The sequence below is a fragment of the Rhamphochromis longiceps genome, linkage group LG15 (genome assembly GCF_057381845.1).
Source record: "Rhamphochromis longiceps isolate RC_006_pf linkage group LG15, R_longiceps_female_GT1.1, whole genome shotgun sequence".
Lineage (NCBI taxonomy): Eukaryota > Metazoa > Chordata > Actinopteri > Cichliformes > Cichlidae > Rhamphochromis > Rhamphochromis longiceps.
The window spans coordinates 41179801-41191854 of NC_140571.1; the positions used below are offsets into that span (position 1 = coordinate 41179801).

General features: G+C 40.6%; 1 protein-coding gene across 1 annotated transcript in view; it reads right to left on the reverse strand.

Moving 5' to 3' along the window:
• Positions 1-12054, reverse strand: part of xxylt1 (xyloside xylosyltransferase 1) — a 28431-nt gene that overhangs the window by 11983 nt on the left and 4394 nt on the right. Inside the window, exons 3-4 of the mRNA XM_085383015.1 lie at positions 7436-7583; positions 656-788 (exon numbers count right to left, since the gene is read on the reverse strand). Of these exons, the coding sequence (XP_085239141.1) occupies positions 656-788; positions 7436-7583 (281 nt within the window). The remainder of the gene's footprint in view (positions 1-655; positions 789-7435; positions 7584-12054) is intronic.

The window sequence follows — 12054 nt, forward strand, 5'->3', positions numbered from 1 at the left end:
TGGCCTTATGACCCTTCCCAGATTGATGAGCAGCAACAATTGCTTCTCTAACATCACTGCTGACGTCTTTCCTCACTGGCACTGTGTTAAAGACACACCTGAACGCTCCAGACCAGAAAACTGACAAAACTTCTCAATTAATCAAGTGCACTTAGCCGTTTATGACCTTCTTATATGCTCTTTGTTAAATACATACTGACACAATATAGTATATGCTGTGTGCCACTGTTAATCTGAGGCTGTAGTTATCACATTTTTAGACCTGCTAGGAACAGATGAATTTCTTTATTACATCCAGACATACAAAACCTTTGAATTGAAAGAGGGTGTAATTTGTTTTTGTCAGACTGACACCTGAATTTTACTTTGGCACAATTTAAAAACAAAGTGAGGATGCTTTCTCGCCAAAAGTCAAAGCCCAGCAGTCGAGTCTCTCCTCATGACAGATGGTAGCCTTTGATCTAGCCTGAGCCGGAAATTATACTGACGTATTGAGCGAACACTTGAAAGCAAGAGCGCCGAAGTTAAAAGCAGAGAGCCTCACTTTTATTCATGTGCATGTCAAGATGCAGCAGACTGGTGTCAGTCTGAAGCTTCCAACGACTGGCAGGTTCAGATTTCCCTAGTAGGTGCTCTGTAGGTCTGCACTGCTTACCTGTATACTGGCTGCATCTCTCTGGTGATCCCTATAACTGCTCCTGGAGGAAACCGGTGAAACTCCTGAAAAAGGTCCCTGATGTTGGTCCTGTACTTCAGGTCCAAGTCAAGCTGCACTATGCGCGTCAGACCTGAAATGGAAACACAGAGGATAAATGCAGAGACTAAGTTGAACAGATAATGGAAATAGATTGTCTATTTTAAAAATGATCCCAAGAAAATGTACTTCTGAGTAAAATCTCCCTGAAGGATCCATTTCCGTGACCACTAGCACATCATTCAGCTTGGATAACAACATTTAGTGAGAGAACTGGCCCTTCCAGGAATACCGAGTTAGAGGAAATAAGAGCAGACACTGACAGAGGTTTTGCTCCGAGGTGGCTCGTTTGGCCTCTCTCTGTGCAATGTTAGCACTGACCTAGAAATGAGAAACATGCACGAGAAGAAAATGTGGAGAGGAATATGACGAAACGTGAACACAGTGGCGTAGCATGCAGAGTAAATGCTTAACACTGCATCTTGTGGTCTGGGAAAGAACCTGTAATAACAGTAACCAGGATATTCGAGCCCTCATCAGTTCATTGTTTCAGCTTCCTATATTATTCTGGTTGGCATAGTGATGAAAGGATGGGAAATGCTCAGGAATGAGGCACTGTGCTCACAACGTTATTATGAACTGATGAAAACTTGTGTCAACTTCGGATGTAAAGTCAACGATGAACACCTACAGGCTGTCGAGTTAACAACATCTAAAGCCGATGGACTGAAAAGATGTGGCGACTTTCTGAGATCCAGGACACTTCAGAACATCATTCTCGTTTTTAAATGTCTGGTGATTAAATGTCTCCTCAGTCTTACTAATGCGGTCGTACAATGAAAGACAGTGACCTTATTTATTTAATGTTGCTTAAGTCACTAGAAAAACTCAGCTAGGTCACACATAAACATATTTAAGTGCTTCTGTCTGTTAAAACAAGTGACGTGAAAAGACGATGGCTCAGCAGTGCGGCAGCAACCTGTTTTCTGTGCTCTCCAAACAAGGAAGCTGCACATCACAATGCCCGAATGTGCTGTGGCAACACAGAGGGGCTAGGAAGCGTAATCTCTGCGTGGTCAGCGCTGTTTGTTTGTACTAACATGGCTTAACGAGCGTGAGTGTAACAGGAAGAGGGCCTTCAGTTCTTACAACATCGTAATGTGGTGGGTTTGATGTTGGACCAATAACTCAACACAAAGTCCTCTAAAGGTGAAAGCGGAGCTGCATGTTTTCAAATCAACATTTATCTTTTTGCATTTTTGAGTAATGATAACACAAAGAACCCTGTTGCAGCTCCTACATTGCTGTACGTCTTTATATTATTATCGTATATTATTATCTAGAGCAGGGCGATATGACCAAAAATATTTATCACGATATACATTTGAAAATTTGCGATAACGATATGACTGACGACATAATTGACACTAGACAAAATACTTTACAACTTCACAACTTTATTAGTGCAAACCCCCGCCCCCCCCAAAAAAACATCAATGTATTTTCACTTAAACAAGCAGCTGTTCTTTATGTGCATTAAAGTTATATAAACATTTTACAGTGCAAATGCAAATTCCTCGCTGACAGTTTAACCAAAAGGCATTTCCAGTGGAAACTGGCCGACATATCCTCAGCATAACCATGTATAATATCCACAAAACTTAAAAAGAGGTTATACACACACAATACGGTAATATTATGTTGAAGCACAGTACGTATCACTCCGCGAGGCTCCGCCTACGATAGCCATAATGCTCCGACAATCCATCAAGCGGTGCGACTTCGTAGCTTAGCAAAGTCGCACTAAAACATTTGACAGATTCTCGAGCGCCGTGTACATAAAATCGTTTCGAGGTCAGTAAACACAACCAGAATTCATACATAAGGCACACGGAATTATAAGGGGCTTTGTCGATTTCCAGAAAAATCAAAGGATTGATTTTAAATGCCCCGTATTTTCCAAACAACACGGTAATAACGACGGCCCGCTAGCATGCGCTACCAAAAATAGTGCTTTGTTGTGTATCTGACGGATGAAAGTTAAACCAGTTCCACACCAGTGAAGCTGCAGCATTTTTACAAACCAGTTCTGGTTCATCTGTTTCATTCAACGAGCCGCTTTCGCCCTCCACATTCTCCGTTGCCGCCGTGCTTTTTCCGCCATGTGCGTATGAAAACAAAGGCACTGCGCATGTGCGTTTTACCCATATTCTATCGCGATATTTCATTTTCTTATCGTTGCCCAACATTATACCGGTATTACCGTGAACGGTATGATATGGCCCAGCCCTATTATTATCTTTAATTATTTATAATTATGCTTTCATCCTTCTTTTAATTAAATAAACTATGTTCTTGTGCTGATTTGTAATTCCTTTTTTCCTCCCCTAATTGTCATAGTGATTGTTGTTCTCACTTAGGTCAACATCTGTTGTGTTTAAATGTGCTACACAAATAAACTTGACATCGTCTTTTTTCCCCCTCTACATCTAAACCTAAATGTATGGTTTATCCAACCAACATGGATTAAGTCCATGTTGGTCCCAAAGGCAGCTCTTGGGAAATAAAGAAACAGATCAAACTTTACTCATCTCATTCTTCTTGCTTCCTCCACTTCTGTACCATTGATTCATTAATGCTCAGATATTTGAAGTTTACACAGCTACATTCTCGCCTGAAAATATGTTAAAAGTTTTTTTGCGACCCAGAAAGAGAAATAAGAGTAATATTAAAACTAAGTAGCTGCCGCCATTGTTGGAGACTGGACTTGGCTAGGCCGCGCTATGAATACTGGGATATGGTTTTTCATTTTTGTTGTCCGGGTGGAAAATCAGGAGAAATTTTGGGAGAATGGTGGCTCCGGGAGATTTTCGTGAGGGGCACTGAAATTCGGGATTCTCCCGGAAAAATCAGGAGAGTTGGCATGTACGAGGAGCACATCATTATATACCAGCTAGCCCAACTTCAGTAACCCTACAAACGCTGTTTAGTTTCCTGTCTTCATTTAAGTTGGAAATGATAGCAGAGCTGTACGTTTGAACTGTTTCAGAAATCTCTCAGTCAGAACATGCTATATCATGTTTAGGTGGAAACTAGTGAGCTAACTTCCTGCTAACTTCTAACGCAGTTACATTTAATAAATTCTGTTTTCATGGATGCCTGGATGTTAAACTTAATTGTTACACCTGGTAAAGCAGCAACGCTGATCATTTTATTAAAGATGAAAGAATTTAGACAGTTTTTAATTCTCAGTGATGCTGCAGTGTTGATTTGACTTTGGGACCTGAAGAGACGGAGTTTAGGACCCAGATGGCTCTGCCAGGCTCCTGACTACTGTAGCCGTAATCCTCTAAGCCATGCGGCTTCATAGCTCACCAAAGTCGTACCAAAACATTTTTGACAGATTTTTTAACGCTGTGTACCACATAAAATCGATTCGACGTCAGTAAGCACAACCAGAATTCATACATAAGGCACACTGTCGATTTTGGAGAAAATTACAGGATTTTAAGTTCGCCTTATAGCCCCAAAAATAGGGTACTTCACGTTTGAAAGCGGTCAGTGTACACATAAGTCAAAACTTCAATGAAACTTTTATGTGCATTTGCTTAGTTTGATTTAGAGATGAGGACGAGATTTGTTGTATTTTTGTTGAAAACCTCTCTTAATTATTAAATTAATTAATTTCTTAAACTTGTATGTACTAATCTCCAAACAGACTGAAGGCATCTTTAACGGTATCTTTATGTCTAAGATATGAAACATAAATTAAACGCACTCATATAAAAATAGTAGGAAACTTCTACATTGTTTGTTTATTTCAATTTAATTTTCTCTACATAAATAATCTTTTGAAAAGAATCCATCCCCGTGTGATCAAAATACAAAACTCTTTTCCCCCCCCAAACAGTTAAACAAAAAAATATTGTTATGTGGAAAATATGTGAGTTGAGGTCAATCTGGGCCAGGTGTGTGGGTGCTGCTTTCACTTATTTACTGCAGGAATAATGTCATTAGTGTGGCTTAGAGCCTGCCTGAGGCTCTGGTCAGATCTGGTCAAACTCAGGCACAGCAACAAAACAACAGAGACATTGTTACCTAACATGATATATATTTATTTATTTTTAAAGTAAGAAAGTGGGTCAACCTCATTAAGCTGTAATAATAGCCTTGATGTTAGTCTATTCGTATGAGACGCTGTTTTCTGCTTTTACCAAGATTCACTAGAAAATGCCACCAAAAGTACGTTTCCTGATTCAATATAAACGGTTTACTCCAAACAACGAGGTCCTACAGTCACAAACAATAAAAATAAAATGGAAAAACAGGACAACAGAAAGCAGCTGTACTGCGTTCACAAACTTCATTAAGTCTAAGTGACAGTATTTTAGGCTTGCAAACGGCAAAACTGTAGACTTGAAACAAATTCCTGAAAGTTACTCTCTGCCAGTATGACGCTAATAAGGTTAACATGTTAGCTAGATTGATGAACTCAAACCTTAACCCGTGCTGAGGATACTCAAGTCAGTTACTTGAACACAGAGTTTCTGGTGTTGTTCAGTGTGATAATACAACCAGCTAGGCTCCACCTGGGTTCAATTAAGACGCCTTCAAGACACCAAACAATTCACTGAAACTGAGCAGCATTATTACAAATCAGAAAACCTGCACACATTAAAATGTGTGATTTCACTGGCAGGTAGGTATACAGACACAACCTTAACCCTACTAAAACTGTCATCGATATGTGTGACCCTGTGTCAGGTCTTTGCTAGATTTTTACATGTTTCTTAATGACATGACTTTCAGATACTGTTCATCTGGTGTAGGTCGTTTTTCGGGCTTGCCGCTTCTTTTATTCTCCCCTTGTCCAGTTTCCTCAAATTTTTTAAGGACACATTGTACAACACGCTGAGATGTGCCAGGTTTTTGGCTGAGAGCTCGTTGGGAGTTACCTTGTTGGTGCAAAAATACCAGTTTAAGCCTGTCAAACTGTGTTATCGTTTTCAATTGTTATAGATTCAACTAAAGAAATGGGGAGGAAAAGATGTGTTCTTGCAATAGGCTGCTGCCTAAAACAAAGAAAAACTGGAAAACCATCTCTCAAGACCACTTGAAAAAAATGACATCTGGCATCTTGGAAGCAAAATATAAGCAAATGAGAGGTGACTCAAAATCACAGTTTTCAACAAAACCGCTGCTTCTTCCTGGGATTCAGTTATCATCTTTGTCACTTTTTCAAAGCGGTTCGCACATTAACAGTGTCACTTTAACCCTGTGTGGAAAACAAAAGACGAGGTCGCAGCAGAGACTCAAGTAGCAGCACGTTTACCTCTCGAGGGGACACAAAAGCACGTAACACCTTTCCCCTAAACAGAACAAGTGTTTAGGAACCTTGTCATTAATTAACAGCTTTCCATTGTGCAATTTTATTTCTCGCCTATTCTCAAAGGACAGAGAATACATAGATCTGTTTTCAAGACATTTAATGACCTGCATGCTACACTTACATGGTTTTGATGTCCTCATGAATTCTTTATGTTATGCTACTCTACTGTAGCATCAGTGTGGCGTAACCTGTACCTAAATTAATAAAAATTAACATAAGGACCTCAAAAACATTTTGCATTTCTCATATGCGCTGATGAAACATTTTCATATTCAGACTGTGTACAGGAAAGCGTAACAGTGCTGACAATTTCCTCCATGAATTCTCTTTTGAAAACAAATCTGACAAAACATCCATCCTTCACACTTGTGCCACTAATCAGAAGCTTCTTTGTCTGCTGCTTATCTCACGCAGTGATGAGAGAAACAGTTACATCAAAGACTGGTGCCTAGAAAACAACCCTGCTGTAGCTTTGTGCATCACATACTCTCACCCCCACCTGTCCCAAAACTACCACATTATGCCCTTTCTAGATAAAAGCATTCTTTAAATAGAAATGTGTGACCACGTGGGCACACAGAGCAGACGTGCAACACATGGTTGATCAATAAGCGCTTTAAGGACACGATCTCCAGCGAGATTTTATTTGTTATTTGAATTATTCGCTTTAAAGTTTGAGCAGTCTAACAATTAGACAGTTGGATGAACAACGTCTCTTAAAATTACTTAAAGGCTCATCTCTTCAAGCTTTCACCTGAACAACTGCCATCACCAACCATCAAGCTGAACACGCTTCAGCTTCATCCCTCTTGTTCATGTTAGGATAAATTTAAACTGGAATACGGAGTAACGTTGAAAACATTTGAAAAATGTAAGCTGTTCTCTATTGTTGATCTCTACTGCATGCCCCATGCTGCACATCCATTGAAGTGATCCACAACAGTGCACAACAGAAGAGATCTCTGCCCACAGTCAGCACCCACACAGGAGGCACCGGTATGGACAGTAATGACAGAGCACATCCTTCCTTCCTCACTCCCCAGGGCCTCTGCAGCATGCCACGTGCATGTGAGATACCTGCCCAACCTGCTTTTTTCCAGCTGCGCACCAGCAAATTAAAGAAGTGAGTGACTGAGTTTATTTAAAGCTCGGTACGCCAGAGAACTAACGCAGACTTTTCTGACATATCGTCACCCGTCAACAACAGCTTGCGGCTCTATATGTGAAACATGATCTGTTATGTACATTTCTCTCCTCAAGCAAAGGAACAAAGTAATAACTGAGGCGACGGTTGCTGTCAGATAGGATAAGAACTAAAGGGACTAAATGGGATAAAATGTTCCACGTCTTACTTTCAGGCATGATGTGATGCATAGCTACGGACAGAAAGAAGATGGCGTCGCTGTAATAGGCTCCGGAGCCAGCGCTGAAATGCTTCTGCATGGCTTCCACAATAGGGAAGAGCTTCTGAGTCAGAGCCACGACGTCATGAAACACCACCTGCAGGAAAATATGAACAAAATTGAGTCGTGAAAGAAAGCTGGGAAAATAATATCGTTTTCAACAACTGGTGCAGCTTGAGGCCACTGTCTGCATTGGACAGGTTTAGTGAGCTCATCACCTTTAACTTCCCCCGCTTACCGTGTCGGTAACTGTCTACTCAAATGTTTATGTCATACTGAAATCCATTTACAGCACACTAAGCTATTTGGACTAAATTATGACAAATACTTGAAGCAGTGAGCAATGCTGAGCTACGCACTGTGATAAGGATCAGGGGTGCATGGGATATTTTCTAAGCAGAAGATCTGGACTTGAGCTAATGTGAAGTAAAGTAATGAAGAACCTGCCTATTAGAATGACCCAATGAAGTAACGCTGACTCCACTATGGAAGTTCTGCTGAAATCTTTCAGTTTTGGTGATTTCAGTTCAGACGATGGCTGCAAACAGCTGCACCAGTCCACGACCCAAATTCCATTAGGTGCTGCCTTCTTATGCCCAAGTTTCCCTTCATGCTGCCTCTGCAAGCTTCAAATCCCACAACATCTTGTGCAGTAGATATCTCTACAGATTAGGGCAAGAGGATTTTAAAAAAATACACTAAGTAGTGATTATCATTAAAGTGTTCTTGCAGGAGGAAAAATAAGTAAGTCGATTTGGGCTGGGCTACTTTCTGTTAAGGCCAGACACGTGTCAGTGTGGCGAAAAGAAGTCTTAACCCGTTGCAATTACCGGGACTTGTGCACTGCAGGGTTAGACGACGTGCATAGAGGTTTTTAAAGTAGAATAGTAAGCAGAGACTTCAGATATCAGGTCCTTTTTTTCTCTCTTTAAAAAAAATGAAACAGGCTCCCAGTTTGGATTTAGGAAACAACACTCTCTTACAAGATTAGACTTAAAATGATCCTCTTTGATAGCAGATATAGTTAAGACTGCATCAGGTGACCCTGAACCATCCCTTAGTTATACTGCAACAGGCTTAGGAAGCTAGGGGACTTCCAACGAGCTACTGAGTGCTTCTTTACTCACCTCTTTTCTCTCTCTTTGTGTTTATACTTTTGCATTTTATCATGATTAATGATTAAATGATTCAATTAGCAATTTCAGCTCTCTCCCATGATGTCCCGTTAGAGGTTTCTTCCTGTTAAAAGGGAGTTTTTCCTTCCTATTGTTGCCAATTGCTTGCTCAGAGTCTCCCCTGATTGTTGGCGTTTTCTATTCTCTCTAATATTGTAGTCTCTTCACCCTACAATATAAAAAGCCTTGAGGCGACTGTTGTTGTGAGCTGACGATATAAATAAAACTGAAATCTTAAAGCTTCAGGCAGAACATTTCATCTGTCGATAACTTGCCGTTTTAAAGCTGAACAGAGCAAAACAAGGATAGGACTGAGCAAATAAATAATACATCCTAAGGTAGCCCTGCCCTAAAGCCTCCCCCATCATAATTTACAGTTACAATTACATTGAATACAACATGAAAGCATTGACTGAGACCTTAAATCTATCAGCATTCACTGAGGTCACAGATTAAAGGAGCTGTATGGTGTTTTTCCCACTAAAGGAATTAAAGGTTTAACTGTTTTCAACATACAGACGATATTTGATGACCTCCCCTGTACCCTTAAAGACGAGCTCTGACACCACAGCATACATCAAAGTTGTAGTTTTAGTCCATTAGTATAGTTTCTGGGTTTTCTCTCCGTTTTGGCCTCCCGTCCACACTGAGACGGCGTTTTGGCTGATGGAAAATGCAGCGTTTTGAAAACGCTCTTGAAAACGCATACATTTGGAAACGGTGCTTTCACGTTGCAGTGTGGACAGCAAAAACGCAGACTTTCTAAAACATGATGCAGTCATGTGACCAATTAAACTAAGATAGCAGAGGGCGTTATACAGCAGTTGTTTAGCCCTATTAAAGATTAATATCAGTCTGTACGTGCTCCAGATAGCTTTTCTTCAAATTCTTTAATTCTCACTCGCTTTTGCAACTTTGTACTTTTGTGTTACTCGCAGCAACAACTCCACCTCATTGTTAGTCCATTTTAAAAACTCGCTGCTTTTCCTCGACATTCTGCCGCGACGCTTCAAAGAGCCGGAAAGTAAATAAGCGGCAGACAGAAATGAGGCAGGTCGAATCTTCTTGCGTTTCACACATTAGTGATGTGCGATACCACTGATTTCCTTTTCGATCCGATACCAAGTAAAATCCAGGGTGGTATCGATGATACTGATCCGATACCGATACTCTGTACAAACACTTAATGTTTCATTGTATTTAATAATACAATATATAAACTGCATTATGTAATTGTAATAATAATATAATAATATGGCATCATAATGATTACATTACTTGCTCTTATAGCTTAATGATGCAGAATAATCCTATAGAGATAAAAAACCTGAAGTTGTGCACTATTTGAGCATGTTGCCTGCCTGCAGCACTAAAGGACTCTGTGAGAGACGTCTGTCTCGCCCTATCAGCACCTGTCCCTGTCCACTCCTCCTCTTCGGTTCGCCTCCACATAAGCTCATCATATTCTGTGATATGATTTACTCTGAGGTGTTTGACGAGGTTAGTGGTGTTGCCACAATACCTCACTGTCAATGTGAACGCACAACTCTGAAAACGACTGAAAACAGTGTGGACGCGGAGCGTTTTCAAATCTATCCGGGCTAGTGTGGACGTAGCCTTAGAAGGCCGAGAGGCTTTCAGGAGGTAAAGAGTTAAGGGGTTAAATGTATTGTTCAGGTGGATTTGTGAAGAAAAGGAAAGAAAAAAGGTCATAAAACGTCCCAGGTAATCTATATTGGTACAGGGAAACCTTATCAATTCCCAGTGCAGGCTTATGTGAAAGTACTAAAATACTGTGTCCTGGTTTAATGAACAGTAGTTATTTTTGCAACACACCCAGTTCCAACTTTCAAAGCCCCAAAACTTCACACTGTTGTGTATGTTTATTCTGACACTCGGACTCATAAAATCTTACCTGTGGCACATAAATGGAAAGCCAGAGAGTTTTCACTTTTGTTTGACCGACAAAAACCAAGCAGAGAAACTCGAGCACATCATTCGAGCTCTGATGTTTTAAAATATCAGTTGATCGAGTAATATTAGCAGTGAACTTGAAAGGCTGGACATGTTTGGCAGCCGCCGTGTTGCTTTTGAAGGCGTGCCAGGACTGAGCAAAAGTTCCTTTTTTGACTTCTGTGGCCTGACTTGAGCAGCGCTCCCTTCAGAGAGCACAGAGCTTGAAAAGATTCGGACTTTGCGCTTACTTAATGAGCAATAACATGTTTTTGAATGAAAAGCTAGAGAAATGATGAACATATGTAACATAAACATGGAGGATGGATGCTTACAAAGTGGATTTAATAATGTGGACACAAAAGTCTCTGTCAGTATGACATTAACTTCAGGAATATGAGACATTAACCTCGTCCTTGAACCTGAACTTTACAGGATAAATAGAAATCAGTGACCTCAAAAAGCCTTCTTGAGTTTTATTAAATCCATGTTATGAGTTGATCTTGTGTTTCCTAGATCCTCCTGAGCGACTTGTTATTGCCTTTTATGTCCTCTTAACAGCTGCAGAATACTAACACATTGTACAATGGCTCTGACACAAAAACACTGCCATTAGGACGCAGATATTAACCCAGGAATTATATCACAACACTGCTTAATTCCCGTGAGCTGTTAGCACTGCATGAGACACTGCTCAAGTGAGTTCCATGAAATATGGTTAGGGAGTAAAGTGCGTAACCTCTAGGCAGCGTGACTCTGCAGTCTCTCTGCTGCAAATGTCAAGTGGGCCATTTAATGTGCTGCTGCTGGGAAGCAATGTAGCCTAAAATACATACTCATCTAATCCTCGTGCTCCTTAAAGTTAAATCATTAACAGGAATGAGCCTCAAGATGAGCAGACAAGGATGTCAACACTGCCCTTGTCAGACCCCGAGGAGTCTCTGTCCCATCTAAACTGCTGGTATACGTTTCTGCTGCTGTCTCTAAGCAGGAGAGACAGCGGCTGTACTCGTGGCGGTGACGGCAGAAGGCAGTTTTATGATTCATGATCTAGAAACGTTTTTTTTTTGTTTTGTTTTTTTTTAAATCGCTGGTCTGGAATGATATTATGAGACTGATGAGAAAAAAAAAACGACTTTGAATGTATGGAGCGTGTAGCTTGGATTAAAAAAAACAACAACAACAACATAAAGCACTGTCAAGATGTGTTTACATCAGACTAAAGGTGAGAGGGCACTGCAGTACAGAAAGTACAGAAACGTCTTCACGTGAGAGCATACTGAGAGGAAACCAGGGGAGAGAGGAGCATGAAGCATACGTGGCAAGCCAGAGATGTTTGAGATAATTGCAGATTTGGGGAAGAGGTGGCTGGCCTGAAAATCTGTGCACAGCAGATGAACAGTATCTGAAAGTCATGTCTAAAAGGGAAAAAAACAAAGC